Source organism: Dendrobates tinctorius, unplaced genomic scaffold, assembly GCF_039654945.1.
Source record: "Dendrobates tinctorius isolate UK_male_01 unplaced genomic scaffold, ASM3965494v1 ptg000176l, whole genome shotgun sequence".
NCBI classification, from domain to species: Eukaryota; Metazoa; Chordata; class Amphibia; order Anura; family Dendrobatidae; genus Dendrobates; species Dendrobates tinctorius.
The window spans coordinates 200132-222261 of NW_027361843.1; the positions used below are offsets into that span (position 1 = coordinate 200132).

The window sequence follows — 22130 nt, forward strand, 5'->3', positions numbered from 1 at the left end:
TGCTGGATCAAGTATTTTGTTTGTTACCGGGTTTAATGTATGGGATGAATATGTTAATTTTATCAAACCAGTCGTTACTGATGTTTGTTATTTTGAGCATTTAATAGGCTTTTGTACCTGACAAATCTAAGGAGCATTTTTAGGCCCCTGGTTGTTAATTAGAAGCAGGTGCCAGTGGTCTTACAGATGGCTCCCTGTTTCTGTCTAACCACATAGATGCTGCAGTCTGTGCCGTCCCACCTAACAGTTACCCTGCCAGACTTGCACAGGCACATCTCCTATGTCCGTGCCTTCAGCGACACCAAGCGATCATAGATTTATCATAGATTTATCTCCCTTGTCTCTCCCCTCTGCAAATCCCTCCACTGGCTCCCAATTCCCCAATGAATCCAGTTCAAACTACTAACACTGATTTACAAAGCCATGCACAACCTGTCCCCTCCTTATACAGTGCCTTGCGAAAGTATTTGGCTCCCTGGAACTTTTCAACCTTTTCCCACATATCATGCTTCAAACATAAAGATACCAAATGTAAATTTTTGGTGAAGAATCAACAACAAGTGGGACACAATTGTGAAGTTGAGCGAAATTTATTGGTCATTTTAAATTTTTGTGGAAATTCAAAAACTGAAAAGTGGGGCGTGCAATATTATTCGGCCCCTTTACAGTGCTGTGCAAATTAATTGGGACAAAGCATTTTTTAAGTAAAATCGTAAGTTGGTTACCAGTCAGTGATTCAAACCAGTTTTAACTGTTTTGAACAGGCACTCACACCTGTTCAAAGCAGTTAAAACTGGTTTGAATCACTGACTGGTAACCAACTTACGATTTTACTTAAAAAAATTGCTTTGTCCCAATAAATTGGCACAGCACTCTAACTTAATACTTTGTTGCGCCACCTTTTGCTGTAATTACAGCTGCAAGTCGCTTGGGATATGTCTCTATCAGTTTTGTACATCGAGAGACTGAAATTCTTGCCCATTCTTCCTTGGCAAACAGCTCAAGCTCAGTGAGGTTTGATGGAGATCGTTTGTGAACAGCAGTTTTCAGCTCTTTCCACAGATTCTCGATTGGATTCAGGTCTGGACTTTGACTTGGCCATTCTAACACCTGGGTACGTTTATTGGTGAACCATTCCAATGTAGATTTTGCTTTATGTTTGGGATCATTGTCTTGTTGGAAGACAAATCTCTGTCCCAGTCTCAGGTCTTTTGCAGACTCAAACAGGTTTTTTTCAAGAATGGTCCAGTATTTGGCTCCATCCACCTTCCCATCAATTTTAGCCATCTTCCCAGTCCCTGCAGAAGAAAAGCAGGCCCAAACCATGATGCTGCCACCACCATGTTTGACAGTGGGGATGGTGTGTTCAGGGTTATGGGCTGTGTTGCCTTTACGCCAAACATATCGTTTGGCATTGTTGCCAAAAAGTTCGGTTTTGGTTTCTTCTGACCAGAGCACCTTCTTCCACATGTTTGGTGTGTCTCCCAGGTGGCTTGTTGCAAACTTTAAACAACATTTTTTATGGATATCTTTGAGAAAAGGCTTTCTTCTTGCCACTCTTCCATTAAGGCCAGATTTATGCAGTGTACGACTGATTGTTGTCCTATGGACAGACTGTCCCACCTCAGCTGTAGATCTCTGCAGTTCATCCAGAGTGATCATGGGCCTCTTGGCTAAATGTCTGATCTGTCTTCTCCTTGTTTGAGATGAAAGGTTAGAGGGACGGCCGGGTCTTGGTAGATTTGCAGTGGTATGATACTCCTTCTATTTCAATATGATCGCTTGCACAGTGCTCCTTGGGATGTTTAAAGTTTTGGAAATCATTTTGAATCCAAATCCGGCTTTAAACTTCTCCACAACAGTATCACGGACCTGCCTGTTGTGTTCCTTGGTCTTCATGATGCTCTCTGTGCTTCAAACAGAACCCTGAGACAATCACAGAGCAGGTGCATTTATACAGAGACTTGATTGCACACAGGTTTATTATATTTATCATCATTAGTCATTTAGGACAACATTGGATCATTCAGAGATCCACAATGAACTTCTGGAGTGAGTTTGCTGCACTGAAAGTAAAGGGGCCGAATAATATTGCACGCCCCACTTTTCAGTTTTTGAATTTCCTCAAAAACTTAAAATAACCAATAAATTTTGTTCAACTTCACGATTGTGTTCCACTTGTTGATTCTTCACCAAAAATTTACTTTTGGTATCTTTATGTTTGAAGCATATGTGGGAAAAGGTTGAAAAGTTCCAGGCGGCCAAATACTTTCGCAAGGCACTGCACTTGTATCTCTGAGCTGATCTAATATCTTCCCTCATGTAATCTTCGATCCTCCCAAGACCTCTAAAGCCCCTTTCACACACAGCGATCTCGCTAGCGAGATCGCTGCTGAGTCACAAGTTTTGTGCGCAACTGTGTTCTCACCAGCGAGATCGCTGTGTGTGACACTTACCAGCGACCGGCCCCCCTGCCGGGTATCGCTGATCGTCCTGGAATGGCCAGGATATTTTTTTGATCGCTGGTCTCCCACTGGCTAGCATGCATCGCTGCGTGACAGGCGGGAGACCAGCGAGCTGGCGCTGGTAACTAAGGTACACATTGGGTTTCTAAGCGGCGCGCAGCGTTTAGAAACCTGATGTGTACCTTAGTTACCAGCGCGCTGGTGGAGGGAGCTGGTAACCAAGGTACACATTGGGCTTCTAAGTGCCGCGCGCCGCTTAGAAACCCGATGTTGACCTTGATTACCAGCTCCCTGCACCAGCGCGCTGGTAACTAAGGTACACAGTGGATAACTAAGCGACGTGCGTCGCTTGTTACCCGCGTGTCGCTTTCCTGATTGCTGGTGAAGCTGCCTGTTTGACAGCTCACCAGCGATCATGTAGCGACATACCAGCCTCCTGACAAGGTCATATCGTTGTCGGGATCGCTGGTGCGTCGCTGTGTGTGACAGGGCCCTTACTCTCCTAAACACTTATTCGTTCCTCGCACAACTGCCTCCAAGATTTCTCCCAAATATCCCCCATCCTCTGGAATTGTACGCCTCAACACGTCCGATTATCCACCACCCTCGGATCCTTCAAACGGAACCTGAAAAATCATCTTTTCAGGAAAGCTTACAGCCTGCAATAACCATTCTGCCGCCTCATCACCACTAGAGCTGCTGCACCCCCGACCTTCTGTCTCTTCCCCTCTATCCCGTAGAATGTAAGTCCGCAAGGACAGGGTCCTCTCCCCTCTGTACCAGTCTGTCATTGTAAATCTGTTTACTGCTAACGATATCTATAACTTTGTATGTAACCCCCCTTCTCATGTACAGCACCATGGAATTAATGGTGCTATATAAATAAATAATAATAATCTATAATGTAGTTGAGTAATGTATTTAGTATGTATTTTCCTCATATAGAATTGGAAAATTTTCTTCAAATGCGAAAAACCGAAAAAAAAGAGAAAGGAATGTCTCTCTGATGGACATTTAAAAAATGTTTCATTGCACCTGACAAATATTGGTAAGGTGCTCAGAGATGCGGGGTTTTTTTTTCAGGTTTTTGGCATTTGAAGAAAATTTTCCCATTCTATATGAGGGGTAATAAATAAATAAATTTAAAAAATGCTCTTTATGCACAAAACATTTTGGATTCCATAACTGAACACGAAATTTCCTGCATGTATGAATTCTAACAAATGGCTTGTTCTACATTTATTAGAAGGTTTTTTTTTACAGTTTTCAGCAACCACATTTTGCACATATGTAACTAATGATTGTTGTATTTTGATTGGTTTGTTCTTTGTACATATATTTGTTTCATTGCATGTTCTTGTATCCTATGACTAAGCGTGCATTTGTTGCACTCGAAACGCGTCAGATTTCTTGCTTTCAATATGGCTTGATTTGCCAAAATAAACTTTTCTTTTATTTTTTCACTTTTGGCGTGCCGTCATCATCTTCTTCTTATGGTAGATCACATAGTTGAGTTCTAATGATAGACGCATGGATGAACTTACTGACCAGTTAATCAACATTCTACTATAAATTACATCCTCAGATATGTCATTATCTAGCCATTATCATTTATTTTGTTATTTTTTCCATATATGTAATACATCTGTAAAATACAGTAAGCTGTGACATACTGTTATACAGACCAGGAGGACCCTGCCCTCACTGCATTGGAGGGGGAGACCGTATGTTAGGGGTTATAGATTACCTTTTGTTTTATATTATGCGCAGTGTAAATGAGATAAATCTCAGTTTTGTGTCCATTCTACAGATATCTGTTTGCTAATGATTGACTTTGTGTTTATCAGCAAATGTGTAGAAACTGACTGTGTCCGCCTTTCTCTTGACTGACAGCTCACTTTGCCTTGGGGGACTCACTCAAGCCTTGAGCTAAAGAGCCGCAAAGAGAGTGATGATGGCCCTATAATGTGGGTGCGCCCAGGGGAGCAGATGATTCCCGTCACTGATATGCCAAAGTCTCCTTTTAAAAGAAAAAGGTATGTAAACCCCCAGTGTATGTGATATTTGTGTGTGGTAGAAAATTGGACCGATCCAAGAACTGTTCAGTCCTGGTCCTTTGAGGTACAGTAGCTCTGTCTCTGGGAAGTGGAATGGATAGTGGCATTCGCTTTACAGCTACTCTTACTATAGGCTGTAATCTAAAGACCTACTAATGGGGAATTTAGATTTTGAGCCCCATTGGGGACAGCGATGATATCTGTAAAGTGCTGTGGAATATGATATATAAGCAAAGCATAATAAATCTATGCATGAATTGTGAGCTCAGTTGTAGAGCAGCCAGCACAGGGGATTTTGTATTACTATTTGATCAGATCACGATCACTCTGTAATTTCCTAATCCTAAAGCTGGCCATACATGAGATATCTGATTGCGCTCTCTCCTCACTCCCCTAAACATAAGAATGCTTGGCTCAGTCGTGTGTCCCTGTGTTTTGAGAGAACCAAAGCCAGACTCCTGGCAGAAGTCGGATTCACGCTGCCCGTGGTTTGTGTAGCACAGATCTGATAAGTTTCCTGTACATGGCTTGAACAGACACATACACCATGCCCTGATACGACATTGGTTGTGGAGAGACACTCATGCATACTGAGCCATGCAGTTGCCAAGGCAACAGTCCAGCCCCTAGCGAGTATTGTGCATGGATCCCATTAATTAGAACAGACCCCATACACTACACTCGCTAGGCATCAAATGGTGTCATTTTGTTCTGAAGAGTGTGACTAGACACTTTCTTTAATTTGTTGCAGAAATTCCCGAGACTGAAAATCCAGGGTTGTTCTGGCAACAAGCAAATGGATTTTTGCAAGCTCCATTCTCCGAAATATCCACATTTATAAGAGCCATATACTTCCATTGATGTCTTTTTTTAAAAATATTTAAAACTTACGTGCATGCTGTCAAACGTACAGTGCTGTGCAAAAGTTTTAGGCAGGTGTGGAAACTACTGTAAAGTAAGAATTCTTTCAAAAATAGAAATGTTAATTTTTTTTTTCATCCTTTAACAAAAAAAAATGATTGCACAAAAGAGAATTCTTAAACAAGTCAATATTTGTAGTGTGTCCACCTTTTGCTTCTAAAACGGCATCAATGCTTCTAGGGAAGCTTATACTGTTTAAGGAACTCAATAAAGAGGTTGTTCCAAACATCTTGGAAAACTATCCACAGATCTCACTGATGTTGAGCTCATGGCTCTGTAGGGGACATCTCATCACTTCCAGGACTCTTGTTCTTCGTTACTGAAAATAGTAATTAATTTGATTGCATGTTTGGAGTCGTTGTCCTGCTGCAGAATATGTTGGGAGCCAATCAGATGCCTCCCTGCTTATATTGTATGGTGTATGAGTACCTGCCTGTGTCTTCTAGCCTTGTGGACACCAAAAACCTAGCTCCGTTTGCTGACACAGAGCAGCAAACTTGTAAGGAACCTCCACTGTGCTTCACTGTTGCCTGCAGACACATCTCTATCCCTTTGACAAACAAATGTTTACAGCAAAATATTTCACATTTTGGTTTTTGAGTTCACAGCATCTGCTGACCTTTTTCTGCACCCAAGTTTCTATGTTTTGTGCATAGTTGTCTCTTGGCCTTGTTTTCATGTTGAAGGTATGGATTTGTGGACCCAATTCTTGCACAAAACTATATGTAACTACCACGGCAAAGAAGAATATCAAGTGAATCCAATGCGAGTTATTTATGCAACATGTAGCAGGAAGTGTCTGTACATGATTCAGGCCAAAGTTTCGGTCGGACAGACCTTTTCTCAGGGCTTACAAAACCCCCCGTATTTTTTGAATGATAAGGTGCACTTCTTTCCTCGAAAAATGGGGGGGTGCGTCTTATAGTCCGGATGTACCGACTCTGGCTGTGGTGTGGAGGTGGGGGAACGGCATCGCTGGAGTCGCGAGTCACAGGAGGCTAGAGCCAGCGTCTGCGGCTAACTCTTGTGCCCGCTGCAAAAGAGAAATGAATATTCACTGCATTCCACGCCCATGGGCGTGGAGGGCAATGAATATTCTTTTCTCTTTGATAGCGTCTTGGTATGATTGTCCCCCAACCTCGGTCCTGGTATCGATGGTTCCATCCTTATGATTGGCCCCCACCCACCCCATCCTGGTATGCATGGCCCCATAAGAAACCCCCCCAAAAAAATTACACTTACCTTCCCGGCGCCACTTGGCATTATCATGTCACAATGCCAGCAGCTGCTTTATGCTTGTAAGCAGTGCATGTCAGGGACGTCATTCACTGCTTGCAAGCCGAAGGGCAGCTGCCGGAATACCCACTGCTTTGCACGCCGGGACTGTGCGTGCAGAGAACAGTGGGTATTCGTTGCTCTTCAGTAGCACGCACAGTGTCAGCCGCCAGCTTCCTGCTTCTGCTTGCAGTCACGTGTGCTGCTATTTAAGAGAAATTAATATTCACCTCTCTCCACACCCACACGTGACCGCCGGCAGCTGCAGGAAGGCTCTCTCTGACACTGGTGAGCGCTACTGAAGAGCAATGAATACTCACTCCTCTCTGCGTGCACAGTTCCGTCGTGCAGAGCAGTGAGTATTCCAGCAGCTGTGCCCTGCTTCTGAGCAGCACATGACGTCACTGCCATGTGCTGCTTACAAGTATAAAGCAGCTGCTGGCATCGGAACTAGTTGCTGCGAGGGAAGGTAAGTGTAATTTTTTTTAATGTTTACTGATGGGGCAATGCATACCAGGATGGGGGCCAATCATACCAGGATAGGTATGGGGCCATGCATACTAGGACGAGATGGGGGCCCTGCATACGAGGATAGGGACGGGGTGCTCATTCCTGCCAGGATATGGATGAATGGGCGTGCATACCAGGGTAGGGATGAGGGAGCCATGCATATCAGGACAGGGGATATTAAGTACAGAATTGACAACATTTTTTGCTTTATTTTTTTTCCCCTAATTTCCTCCTCTAAAACCTAGGTGTGTCTTCTAGTCCGAAAAACTGTGTGTGTGTGTATGTGTGTATATATATATATACATACATAGGCGTTGCCTGGGCATAGTAACCAACTTGTTAGTTATAACAAATTATAATGATAATATTGCACATAAAAACATTTCACATCATATATTCAACACTACAGATTTGCAACACAAACGATTACCCGAGTATTGATAGTATTTTATTTTCAACTCATTCAAGATTTTTGTTTTTTCCTTTCGGTGCAAAGATGAACAGATTTTTGGCAGTTCCAACTCTTGAACAGACCACGTAAAGTTGACCATGAGAAAAACATGGAGATTGCAAATCGATCCCTACTACTTTCAAGGACTGTCCCTGAGCATTGTTAATGGACATTGCAAATAGCAGTTGAACTGGAAACTGGAGGCGTTTAAAATCAAAAAACAAATCAGATGGAATGAGTGGAATTCTTGGAATGAAAATGTCCTCTCCTTTGGCACATCCTGTTTCTGAGCTGTGTATCTAACCCTATCCTGTGTGATAATGTCTGCTGAGCTGTGTACCTAATCCTCTCCTGTGATACTTTCTGCTGAGCCGTGTATCTAATCCTATCCTGTGTGATACTGACTGGTGAGCAGTGTATCTAATCCTATCCTGTGTGATATTGTCTGCTCAGCCTTGTATCTAATCCTATCCTGTGTGATACTGACTGCTGAGCCGTGTATCTAATCCTATCCTGTGTGATACTGACTGCAGAGCCGTGTATCTAATCCTATTCTGTGTGATACTGTCTGCTGAGCCATGTATCTAATACTAATCTGTGATACTGTGTGCTGAGCAGTGTATCTAATCCTATCCTGTGTGATACTGACTGCTGAGCTGTATATCTAATCCTATCCTGTGTGATACTGACTGCTGAGCTGTGTATCTATTCCTATCCTGTGTGATACCAACTTCTGAGCTGTGTATCTAATCCTATCCTGTGTGATACTGACTGCTGAGCTGTGTATCTAATCCTATCCTGTGTAGTACTGACTGCTGAGCCGTGTATCTAATCCTATCCTGTGTGATACTCACTGCTGAGCTGTGTAACTAATCCTATCCTGTGTGATACTGACTGCTGAGCCGTGTATCTAATCCTATCCTGTGTGATACTGACTGCTGAGCCGTGTATCTAATCCTATCCTGTGTGATACTGTCTGCTGAGCCGTGTATCTAATACTATTCTGTGTGCTACTGTGTGCTGAGCTGTGTATCTAATCCTATCCTGTGTGATACTGTCTGCTGAGCTGTGTATCTAATCCTATCCTGTGTGATACTGTCTGCTGAGCTGTGTATCTAATCCTATCCTGTGTGATACTGACTGCTGAGCTGTGTATCTAATCCTATCCTGTGTAATACTGACTGCTGAGCCGTGTATCTAATCCTATCCTGTGTGAAACCGACTGCTGAGCCGTGTATCTAATACTATTCTGTGTGATGCTGTGTGCTGAGCTGTGTTTCTAATCCTATCCTGTGTGATACTGTCTGCTGAGCCGTGTATGTATTCCTATCCTGTGTGATACTGACTGCTGAGCTGTGTATCTAATCCTATCCTGTGTGATACTGACTGTTGAGCTGTGTATCTAATCCTATCCTGTGTGATGCTGACTGCTGAGCCATGTGTCTAATCCTATCCTGTGTGATACTGACTGCTGAGCTGTGTATCTAATCCTATCCTGTGTGATACTGGGCTCCCCCTGCAGTCTCTGTCAAAGGGTGGTCTGTGTTGGCACAGTAATAAATTGTGTTATTTCCAGCTTTACAGAAGGACGATAACACCATAGAAATGATAAGAATAATAGGCAAAATTGTTTGGTGAATTGGAACGCGCGGGGTTAAAATTTCGCCTCACAACATAGCCTATGACACTCTCGGGGTCCAGACGTGTGACTGTGCAAAATTTTGTGGCTGTAGCTGCGACGGTGCAGATACCAATCCTGGACATACACACATACACTTTGAGCTTTAGATAAAATATATATATATATATATATATATATATATATATATATATATATATATATATATATATTTACATAGTTATTAAGGTTGAAGGAAGTCCATCTAGTTCAACCCATATCCTATCCTAATTGCTTTAACATGTTGATCCGGAGGAAGGCAAAAAAAAACCCATGTGGCAAAGGCAAACAGTAATCTTCACATTGGGGGAAAAAAATCCTTCCTGACGCCGCATACGGCAATCAGACTAGCTCCCTGGATCAACGCAATATTAAGGAAACTAGTGTATATACCCTGTAATATTATACTTTTCAAGAAAGGCATCCAGTCCCTTCTTAAATTTTAGTAGAGAATCACTCATTACAACATCATATGGCAAAGAGTTCCGTAGACTCACTGCTCTTACAGTAAAGAATCTGCGTCTGTCATTTGGCTTAAACCTTCTTTCCTCCAGACGTAGAGGATGCCCCCTTGTCCCCGTCACAGGTCTAAGAGTAAAAAGATCATTAGAAAGGTCTTTGTATTGTCCCCGCATATATTTATACATTGTAATAAGATCACCCCTAAGCCTTCGATTTTCCAAACTAAATAACTCCAGGTTTAATAACCTGTCTTCGTTTTGCAGACCTCCCAGGTCTCTAATAACCTTTGTCGCTCTTCTCTGCACCCGCTCCAGTTCAGCTATGTCTTTCTTATCCACCAGAGACCAGAACTGTACGCAGTATTCTAAGTGTGGTCGCACTAGTGACTTATATAGAGGTAAAATTATGTTCTCCTCATGAGCATCTATGCCTCTTTTAATGCATCCCTGATGTGAACACTTGTGACCTGACTTCTGAGTTTGGGCTCCCTCTGGTGGTTGCTGCGGGTAATGGAGCTGGTCGAGTTGACAGAAGTCAATCACCTGAAGAGGATGATTGGTGTTCAGATGTTACAGACTGGGAAGATTTAAGTGAGCAGGCTTCCCTCAGTTGTTGCTGGTGATTTGGTTTTCTTCCTGAGGATTTTGAAGTCCGCTTGCCCCCGGCTTGGTCCTGCATCGTTCAGATAAGTTATTTGTTTGCTGGAATCTTTTTGCATTAGATCCAGTTTTTGCCTTTCTCTGCTTTCTGCTTTGCTGTGTGGGTTCAGCATTGTTCCCTGCTGGGACCAGTGCTGGACCCCGTTCCATATGCCACAGCCTATGTGAGTCTGTTCAGTATTGCTAGTCCCCTGTTACATCAGTATCTTTTTTTTTTCCAGTTCACACCAGAATTCTGATCTAGTGGGGGAGAGGTCGTGTGGCCTCAGTATTTTTGCATATCAGATGTGTTGGATTTTTCTTAGGGTTTTTTGCGTGATTGCAGACAGTATCTTTCCTGTCCTGTTCTATCTAGACAGTTTGGGCCCCATCATTTGCTTACTCTATTTTCTGCCTGTGTTTGCTTCATCTTGTCTCACCGGCAATATGTTTGGGGGCTACCTATTCCTTTGGGGTTCTACTCCGGAGCAGTTTAGCTTTCCCCTTTTTTGCTTTAGGCTTAGTTAACGCGTTGGCTGTGATGGTGGATAACCAGTTCCTCTCTGGCCCAGGGGAAACCTTTCCCCCCCAGATCATTGGCTGGTAATGACAACCAACGCCAGTCTCCTCGGCTGGGGAGCGGTGTTTCGCCACCATACAACCCAGGGACGGTGGTCGCCACAGGAGGCACGCCTCCCGATCAACTTATTGGAGATACGAGCAATTCGGCTGGCTCTGCAGAAGTTTCATCACTTTCTAGCAGGCCGCCCCGTCCAGATTCAATCGGACAACGCCACGGCGGTGGCTTACATAAATCATCAAGGGGGCACCCGCAGCAGAGCAACCATGTGCGAGGTGGGGCACTTTCTTCAATGGGCTGAAGCAAACAACTCGGTGATTTTGGCTGTCCACATCCCGGGCGTGGAAAATTGGGCGGCAGACTTTCTCAGCCGGCAGGGTCTTGAATCCGGAGAGTGGTCTCTACATCCCGAAGTTTTTCAGCAGATTTGTCAGCTGTGGGGAACCCCGGATGTGGACCTGATGGCGTCCAGCGTGAACGCCAAGGTGCCCACATATGTCGCTCGAGCCAGGGACCCGAAGGCGATCGCTGTGAACGCGTTGGTTCTGCCATGGAACCAGTTTCGCCTCCCATATCGATTTCTCCCGCTGCCACTACTCCCGAGGGTCATCAAGAAGATCAAGACTAAAGGGGTTCCGGCGATTCTGCTGGCCCCAGACTGGCCCCATCGAGCGTGGTACGCAGATCTAATGCAGCTGCTCGCCGACGTTCCTTGGCGCCTGCCAGAGCGCCAAGATCTATTTTCTCAATGGCCAATTTGCCACCCGAACTCAGGGGCCCAGTGTTTGACGGCATGGCCGTTGAATCTTGCATTCTAACCCAGGCAGGGTTCAGGAGCAAGGTGGTCGCTACAGTGATTAGCGCCCGGAAGCCTGCTTCAGCACGAATTTACCACCACACCTGGAAGGCGTTCTTTGCTTGGTGTCGAGACCGCTGTGATTCTCAATTCCCAACATCTTGGCCTTTCTCCAGTCGGGCCTAGACTCGGGCTTAGCCCCAAGTTCCCTCAGGAGACAAATATCGGCCTTATCCCTTCTGTTCCAGCGCAGAATTGCTACCAATCTGCAGGTGAAGACTTTCATCCAGGGAGTCTCCCACTTGGTACCTCCCTATAAGGCACCTTTGGACGCTTGGGACCTTAACCTGGTCCTAAGTGTTCTGCAGGAAGCTCCATTTGAACCGCTTCAGGATATCTCCTTGAGGTACCTTTCCTGGAAAGTGTTGTTCCTAGTGGCCATCACTTCTATCAGGCGGGTTTCAGAACTGGCAGCCCTATCCTGCCAAGTCCTGTTCCTCACTTTCCATAAGGATAAGGTAGTGCTCCGACCAGCCCCTCCTTTTCTGCCGAAAGTCGTGTCCTCTTTTCACATTAATGAAGATGTTGTCGTACCTTCATTTTGTCCACCACCGGTGCACCGTGTGGAAAAGGCTCTTCACACATTAGACCTGGCAAGAGCCCTCCGGAGGTACTTGTCGAGGACGGCACCTTTTCGTCAGACGGACACGCTGTTCGTGCTCCTCGAAGGGCGCAGGAAGGGACTCGCTGCCTCAAAATCTACCATAGCCAGATGGATTCGTTTGACTATTCAGGAGTCCTACCGCATTAGAGGTACGCCGATTCCAGCAGGGATCAGAGCGCACTCTACTCGGGCAGTGGGCGCCTCTTGGGCGCTTTGGCACCAGGCTTCGACGGAACAGGTTTGCAAGGCAGCAACCTGGTCCAACCTGCACACATTTGCCAAACATTATAATATCCATGCTCAGGCCTCGGCAGATGCGAGCCTGTGTAGAAGGATTCTCCAAGCAGCGGTGGCGCACCTTTAAACAAGAGGTGCATGTAGCTTGGATCGGTGAGTCAATCTCCCACCCAGGGACTGCTTTAGAACGTCCCACAGTATCTGTGTCCCCCAATGAGGCGAAGGAGAAACATGGATTTTTGTGAGTACTCACCGTAAAATCCTTTTCTCCGAGACGCTCATTGGGGGACACAGCACCCACCCTATTAGCCAGTTGGCTCTTGTTTGGTTTAAAATTATAATATATGCATATACTAATTTGATGTAAGGGTGGTGTTTTGGACATGTTGTACCTGAATTAAGGCTGATTTTGTTGTCCTCCTACTGCTTTGGCACCAAACTGATTTCCGCCCGCAATAGGGGCGAGGGTGTATACGGCGGAGGAGCTAACCTCTTTTTTTTTTCCACTTAATGTCAGCCTCCTAGCGGCAGAAGCATAGACCCACAGTATCTGTGTCCCCCAATGAGCGTCTCGGAGAAAAGGATTTTACGGTGAGTTATCACAAAAATCCATGTTTTTTCATGTTCCGATTTCTTTCATCTTGTCTTTTTTTCCTTTTATTCCCCACTTCACATTTTTATTTTGCTTGGGTTATCATGTTCATTTAATTTTTTTTGGCCAATTCCTTTTTTGGTTTATTATATTATGGTTCTCATTCTTAAACCTGTGCAGCACATTATTATTTATACTTGTTTACGTAACACATTATTCACGTCACTGTATTTTTATTTTTTTCCGTGCATAATTTGTTCTCCTAATAAGTATACATATAAAATTTAGCGGGCCCTAAGAAAGGTCTCGCCGACCGTAACATTGGCCAAAATCATATACTCTTTGCTGCAGAAATCATGTTTTATGCATTTGAATTTCGTTGCTGTGGTATTTACATATAGTATCTTGATCTCTCTACCACCGAGCACAAAAATAAGTTTCTACCATCGAGTGCCCATCATAATTCTCTCTAATTCTTGAACGAAGACCACTTTTCCAAACAGTAGATGGGTGTAGCTGGATTTCACTGGTTGCAGCCAGGATTGAGCTGAACATTCTCCAGATTTGATCGGTGTTAAACATGTCTTTCATCTGCTGCAAGTTTTCTAGGCCAGCCACTACATCTATGTCCCTCAACGCTGACCATTTCTTAGTGCTTAAAAAAAGGCTTAAACAGCACATGTTGAAACTCCATTCTACTCTGAAATCTTTTCCTGCGAGAGACCTTGCTAATGCAGTATAACTACCTTGTTGCTGTGCTCAGACTTTCCATGGTCTGTGACATAAAAAGGTATGTCTTCTATTACCTTCCCTTTGAAGCAGAGTTTGGCTGTTCCTCACCCAGGTTTACACCTTTTACAACTGTTTCTGTTTCAGTTAATAACGTCTCCAATCTACATGTGAAACTAATGATCATTATCACCTGTTTGGTGTAACTGATTAGTCATACACCTGACACCTGACTATCATCCTACAAAATCCCTGACTTCATGTAAATATTACTGAAGACTTGATTCCATTTTGAAGGCTGAGTGGTCATAAAGGAGTAAGGGTGCAGAATGTACCAGAAATGCGTGGATGATTTGATATTCCAATTTATGGCCCACAGATGCATATAAACGTGTTTTAACGATGTGTTAATAAAATGGAATATATTTTTTATCTGTTGATCTGTATTCCTTTCCTACTCCAAGTGGTCACACCAAATATTGATTTGATTTAGATGTCTATGTTGTTCCTTCACTTTGCGTATTATTTGATAGATATATATACTAGTAACACCGCTATTCTTGAAATATTACTACTTTGCAGAATTTGTTCCACTTCAGACTAAAAGTTTTGCACAGTTCTGTGAAGCCATGTCCCCCTCCTGTATCACAGTTAAGCATGGTATGAGAAGTGCTTCACATATAACTGTGTTCTGTGGACAGGAACGATCTGTCATTTTAACAATCTCTGTTGTGCTGTCTTACCAGGACTACCAATGAAATAAAAAACCTGCAGTACCTACCTCGAGCTAGCGAGCCTCGGGAAATGTTATTTGAAGATAGGACAAGAGCACATGCTGACCACATAGGGCAGGGGTTTGAGCGGCAGACCACGGCAGCTGTAGGTGTGCTGAAGGCTGTGCGTTGTGGAGAATGGTAAGTCATAGCTGCTTCTTTCCCCATTGCAGGAGTTATGTTTAATGCTATACTTTCATAAATGTTGTACATGGTGTCCTGTCCACATACAGGCATATTGTAGAAAGCATTGATCCCCCCAGTGCTATGGCTGCGCTGTGTCATAAAACATTTAATAGATGCCGCTCCAATATCTATCTCCAGAATGAGGGGTTCTTGATCCATTGATGGGAGAGGTGGCTGTTTTTGTTCCTATTTCTATATTAACCCCTTCACCTTTCACGTACATATATGTCAGAGATAGTGTCCCTGCCTTTTCATGTGGGTCACATGCTGAGCCCACATTTTCCCCGCACTTGATGGCTGATTTGATTAGCTAGTAAGTGCCTCTAACATCCGCGGGTGGAGCGGTGCTTTCCCATCGGCTGTTAACCAGTTTAATCCTGCTATCAATCACTACTGACAGCGGGATTAAACGTTCTTTCCAGAAGCACATCATTCATCTTGCCCATCGGCGCCCCTGTCACTTGATCATTGGGCGCCGATGGGATGTCATGACAGCTGGGGGTCTACTGACGACTCCCATGTTTGTCATTACAAACCACCTGAGAAAACCCACCCCTGGCTGGCATTCATAAGTTGTGATTTCTGTTGTATATAGCACAGATGATCCGATGATCGCTGCTTCAAGTCTCCGGAGGAGATTACTGAAGACAGTGTTAATAAAAAAGAAGAGGGTTTTAAAAATATGAAAACATCGCCCCGATTTTGCTCCATTAACCCCTTCCTGACATCCGACGTACTATCCCGTCCATGGGACCCGGGCCCCTATGCCCATGGACGGGATAGTACGTCTACCGCGATCAGCGGCGCCCACGTGGTGATTATCACAGCTGACACCCGGCACAATGTGTCAGGGGCGGTCACGGACCGCCCCCGACACGTTAACCCCTTGCACACCACGATCAAACATGATCGTGGTGTACCGGGGGTTAAAGGGAAGCATCGGCAGGGAGGGGGCTCCCTCCGTGCTTCCCTGAGCCCCCCCACGGCAGCGCAATGTACAGCGCTGCTGCGGGGGGCTCCTTTCCTGCAGGCCCCCGAATCCAAGATGGCGACGGGGGCCTGCAGGAAGCTGGCTTCCTCAGTGCCTGCAAAGTGCAGGCATGAGGAAGCCTTCTGCACTGCCTATGACAGATCGCTGATCTGTCACAGTGATCTGTGATGTGACAGATCAGCGATCTGTCACAGGACGGTGATGTCCCACCTGGGACTATTTAATAAAGTTAAAAAAAGAATTAAAAAAAGTGTTAAAATAATTTTAAAAAAATCGCCAAATAAATTAGAAAAAAAAAAAATATTCCCCCAAATAAATCCATTGTTAGGAAATAAAAAAAAACAAAACAATAAAAGTACACATATTAGGTATCGCCGCGTCCGTAACGACCCGCCCTATAAAACTGTCCCATTAGTTAACCCCTTTAGCGAACCCCTTAAAAAATAAAAAACGAAGCAAAAAATAATGATTTTTTATCATGCCGCCAAACAAAAAGTGTAATAACGCGCGATTAAAAAGACGCATATAAATATCCATGGTACCGCTGAAAACGTCATCTTGTCCCGCAAAAAAACGAGCCGCCACACAGCATCATCAGCGAAAAAATAAAAAAGTTATAGCTCGCAGAATAAAGCGATGCAAAAATAATTATTTTTTATATAAAATAGTTTTCATTGCATAAAACTGACAAAACATAAAAAAACGACCTAAATGAGGTATCGCTGTAACCGTACTGACCCGAAGAATAAAACGGCTTTATCAATTTTACCGCACGCGGAACGGTGTAAACGCACCCCCCCAAAAGAAATTCATGAAACGCTGGTTTTTGTTATCACCCCCTTAGTTAGGGAAAAATAATAAAATTAAAAAAATGTATTTATTTCCATTTTTCCGCTAGGGCTAGGGTTAGGGCTGAGATTAGGGTTAGGGGTGTGTTGGGGTTCGGGCTGGAGTTAGAATTGGGGGTTTCCACTGTTTGGGCACATCAGGTGCTCTCCAAATGCAACATGGCGTCTGATCTCAATTCCAGCCAATTCTGAGTTGAAAAAGTCAAATGGTGCTCCTTCCCTTCCAAGCTCTGCCATGTGCCCACACACTGTTTTACCCCCACATGTAGGGTATCAGCCTACTCAGGACAAATTGCAAAACAATTTTTGGGGTCCAATTTCTCCTGTTACCCTTAGGAAAATAAAAAATTGGGGGCAAAAATATCATTTTTGTGGAAAAAAATGATTTTTTTATTTTCACGTCCGAGCGTTATAAACTTCTGTGAAGCACTTGGGGGTTCAAAGTGCTCACCACACGTCTAGATAAGTTCCGTGGGGGGTCTAGTGTCCAAAATGGGGTCACTTGTGGGGAGTTTCAATAGTTTAGGTACATCAGGGGCTCTCCAAACGCACATGACACCCGCAGACCATTCCATCAAAGTCTGCATTCCAAAACGTCACTGCTTCCCTTCCGAGCCCCGATGTGTGTCCATACAGTAGTTTTCTCCCACATATGGGGTGTCAGCGTACTCATGACAAATTGGACAACAACTTTTGGGGTCCAATTTCTCCTGTTACCCTTGGGAAAATGAAAAAATTGGGGACTAATTGATCATGTTTGTGGAAAAAATACGATTTTTTTATTTTCATGCCCGGGCATTATAAACTTTTGTGAAGCCCTTGGGGGTTCAAAGTTCTCACCACACATCTAGATAAGTTCCTTAGGGGGTCTCGTTTCCAAAATGGGGTCATTTGTGGGGGGTTTCCACTGTTTAGGTACATTAGGGGCTCTCCAAAGGCAACATGACACCCGCAGAACATTCCCTCAAAGTCTGCATTGCAAAACGTCACTACTTCCCTTCCGAGCCCCGACGTGTGTCCATACAGTAGTTTTCTCCCACATGTGGGGCCTCAGCGTACTCAGGACAAATTGGACAACAACTTTTGGGGTCCAATTTCTCCTGTTACACTTGGGAAAATAAAAAAATTGTGGACTAATTGATCATGTTTGTGGAAAAAATACGATTTTTTTATTTTCATGCCCTGGCATTATAAACTTCTGTGAAGCCCTTGGGGGTTCAAAGTGCTCACCTCACATCTAGATAAGTTCCTTAGGGGGTCTAGTTTTCAAAATGGGGTCATTTGGGGGGGGTTTCCACTGTTTAGGTACATTAGGGGCTCTCCAAAGGCAACATGACACCCGCAGACCATTCCATCAAAGTCTGCATTCCAAAACGTTACTACTTCCCTTCCGAGCCCCCGACGTGTGCCGATACAGTAGTTTTCTCCCACATATGGGGTATCAGCATACTCAGGACAAATTGGACAACAACTTTTGGGGTCCAATTTCTCCTGGTACCCTTGGGAAAATAAAAAAATGGTGACTAAAACATCATGTTTGTGGAAAAAATACGAATTTTTTATTTTCACACCCGGGCGTTATAAACTTCTGTGAAGCACTGGGGGGTTCAAAGTGCTCACCACACATCTAGATAAGTTCCTTGGGGGGGTCTAGTTTACAAAATGGTGTCATTTGTGGGGGGTTTCCACTGTTTAGGTACATCAGGGGTTTTCCAATTGCGACATGGTGTCCGATCTCAATTCCAGCCAAAAACGTCAAATGGCGCTGCTTCCCTTCCGAGCTCTGCCATGTGCCCAAATAGTGGTTTACCCCCACATGTGGGTTATCAGCGTACTCAGGACAAATTGCACAATAACTTATAGGGTCCTGTTACCCTTGGAAAAATAAGAATTGGGGTGAAAAGATCATTTTTGTGGAAAAAATATGATTTTTTAATTGTACCGCTGTACGTTATAAACTTCTGTAAAGCCCTTGTGGGTTCAAAGTTCTCACCACATATCTAGATAAGTTCCTTAGGGGGTCTAGTTTCCAAAATGGGGTCACTTGGGGGGGTTTTCACTGTTTAGGTACATCAGGGACTCTCCAAACGTGACATGGCGTCCGATCTGAATTCCAGCCAATTCTGCATTGAAAAAGTCAAACGGCACTCCTTCCATTCTGAGCTCTGCCATGCACCGAAACAGTCGTTCCCCCCCCCCACATATCAGGTATCAGCGTACTCAGGACAAATTGCACATTAACTTTTGCAGTCCAATTTCTCCTGTTACCCTTGGTAAAATAAAAAAAATTGAACCTGAAGTAGTTTTTTTGTGAAAAAAAGTTAGATGTTCATTTTTTTTTTAAATATTCAAAAAAATTCCTGTGACGCACCTAAAGGGTTAATAAACTTCTTGAATGTGGTTTTGAGCACCTTAAGGGGTGCAGTTTTTAGAATGGTGTCACTTTTGGGTATTTTCTATCATATAGACCCCTCAAAGTGGCTTCAAATGTGATGTGGTCCTAAAAATAAAATGGTGTTGTAAAAAAGAGAAAATCGCTGGTCAACTTTTAACCCTTATAACTTCCTAACAAAAAAAAATTTTGGTTCCAAAATTGTGCTGATGTAAAGTAAACATGTGGGAAATGCTAGTTATCAAGTTTTTTGTGTGCTGTATCTCTGTGATTTAAGGGCATAAAAATTCAAAGTTGGAAAATTGGGAAATTTTCAAAATTTTCGCCAAATTTCCGTTTTTCTCACAAATAAACGCAAGTTATTTGAATGAAATTTTACCACTAACATGAAGTACAATATGTCACGAGAAAACAATGTCAGAATCACCGGGATCCATGGAAGCGTTCCAGAGTTATTACCTCATAAAGGTACAGTGGTCAGAATTGTAAAAATTGGCCCGGTCATGAATGTGCAAACCACCCTTGGGGGTGAAGGGGTTAAAAATAAAACAAACTAAAGAATACACATTTGGTTTTGCTGCCTTAAGAGACGTCTGATCTATCAAAATATAAAATAAATCCGATTGGTGAGCAGTAGGGTTGATCGAATAGATGCATATAATGTATATTATTATTTATTTATAAAGCACCATTGGTTCCATGGTGCTGTTCATAAGGGGGGTATATGTGTGGTTTTTTTTTGTTTTGTTTTTTTTAAAATTTACATTTTTTAAAAAAAAAAAAATAAACAAAACAACAACTCTATATCTTTGGTATCTGCGTACCCATGTTGCCCTGAGGAATGATATTGGCAGGTCAGTTTTTTTCTTTTTGTAAATTCGTTTATTGAACTTCAGGACATAAAACATGTACAACATACAATTGGCCCATGTTAGGCTACTTTTACACTTGTGTTTTTTTGCTGCGCGTTTTTTGCGCACACAAATGCATGAAAAAAACGCATCATGCGTTTGTGTGCGGTTTTTGCGGGTTTTGGTGCATTTTTTAAAAAAACAACCGCATGTGTTTTTTTGCGCATAAGTGCGCATTACAGTGCGCACGTATGCGCACCCATAGACTTTAATGGGTGTTTTGCTGTAAAAAAAAAAACGCATGGCGTGCGCATGCGTTTTTTGGGGGCAAGTCGGACGCACAAAAAATGCAACAGGATGCATTTTGTGCGCCCGAGCGCACACTGCAAAAAACCGCATGCGCATGCAAACGCGTACGTGCGCATATGTATGCGCACATATGCGCACCTATGTTAAAGTATAGGGGAAAAAACGCATCCTTTTTTTGCGCTAAAAAGCAGCGCAAAAAAACGCAAGTGTAAAACCAGCCTTAATAAACATTTTCCACAGAGCATACATGTTTCCATCCATTATTAGAACATAAAGCCAAATAATTATACACTATTTTTTTTTTCTTAAAAGAACACAGTAGTATTATACATAACCTTCCCAGTATGGGCAAAGGACAGTTGGTTATATATCATAAAACATGTATATCGAACAAATCACATAAGCCTTTTAACATATTATTCGGATGAGGAAATCTAATCAGAAATTCCTAAACAAAACTACAACAACCACTACATCAACCTGTATCTACTATTTCGCAGCCTAGCATCCTGCAGCATATTATCTCGTATGTGATGTCTCAACCTTGCAGGGTAAGGTGGGAGGAGTTCCACCTCCCCCAAATCTTTTCAAATTTACCCGGGCATCCCCTGTTTTGGTATAACGTGCGCTCGTATGGTTTAATCGAATTCACCAAGTCAACCCCAATTCTAAGAGAGGGGGACAAAGTTCCCATCCACCGTAATGCCAGTACCTTCCGTGCCATAAACAACGTCTCACGCAGGAAGACCCCATCATATCGACCCCAAATATCCTCATCCCCTACCCCAAACAAGCAGACCAGTGGCTCCAGAGGGACCGGGGCCTGTATTAGGGATGACAGTAATGATATCACCTCTCCCCAGTAATGCAGGACAGTGGGACACTGCCATATCATATGAATAAAATTTGCGTCTGGAGCGTGACACCTTAAACATTCTGATGACTGGTAACGGCCCATCCTCAAAAGTCTTGTCGGAGTCAAGTACGGCTGGTTGATTATATATAATTGTATCATTCTGTTGTTAATAGATGGTGATACTCCAATTGGAGATTCCAAAATTGGCAGGTCAGTTTTACCATATAATGAACAAAAAAAAAAATGTGGAATTGCTCTTTTGTTTTTGCAATTTCAGTGCACTTGGAAATTTTTTTCCCAGTTTTCCAGTACACTATGTGGTAAATTAAATGGTATCCTTCAAAAGTACAAACCATGTGGTTAAAAAAACAAGCCCTCATACGGCTATATTGCCAGAAAAATTAAAAAAGTTATGGCTTTTGTAAGAATGGGAGGAAAAAATTAAAGCGGGAAATTGCCGAGTATTTAAAGGGTTATCTGCTGTGGAGAGTTGAGCCTAATGACAGATTCCCTTTAAAGGGAACCTGTCAGCAGGATTGTGCACAATAACCTACAGACAGTGTCAGGTTGGCGCTGTTATACTGAATAAAATGATACCTTGGTTGATGAAATCCGTCTTTTGATTGTTGTTTAATCTGTAATTTCAGTTTTGACTTAATGATATGCTCGTGACCCGGGGCGGCCTGTAGGGGCTTCATGTGATGCTCTGATTAGGTATTCATAATGCAGACTGCTGACAGATCACTGATCCCCCACTGACCTGCCCCCTAGTTTGCATAATGAATATCGGTATATATGTAAAAAAAAAAACTTTTGCTGGTAGCGCCATTTTGCTGGAGAAGAAAAACAAATCCCTCCTCCAAGATGGC

The 22130-nt window shown here is 43.3% G+C and overlaps 1 protein-coding gene across 1 annotated transcript in view; it reads left to right on the forward strand.

Annotated features, from left to right (window-relative positions):
- Positions 1-22130, forward strand: part of RSBN1L (round spermatid basic protein 1 like) — a 131772-nt gene that overhangs the window by 98525 nt on the left and 11117 nt on the right. Inside the window, exons 5-6 of the mRNA XM_073551405.1 lie at positions 4359-4501; positions 14802-14969. Of these exons, the coding sequence (XP_073407506.1) occupies positions 4359-4501; positions 14802-14969 (311 nt within the window). The remainder of the gene's footprint in view (positions 1-4358; positions 4502-14801; positions 14970-22130) is intronic.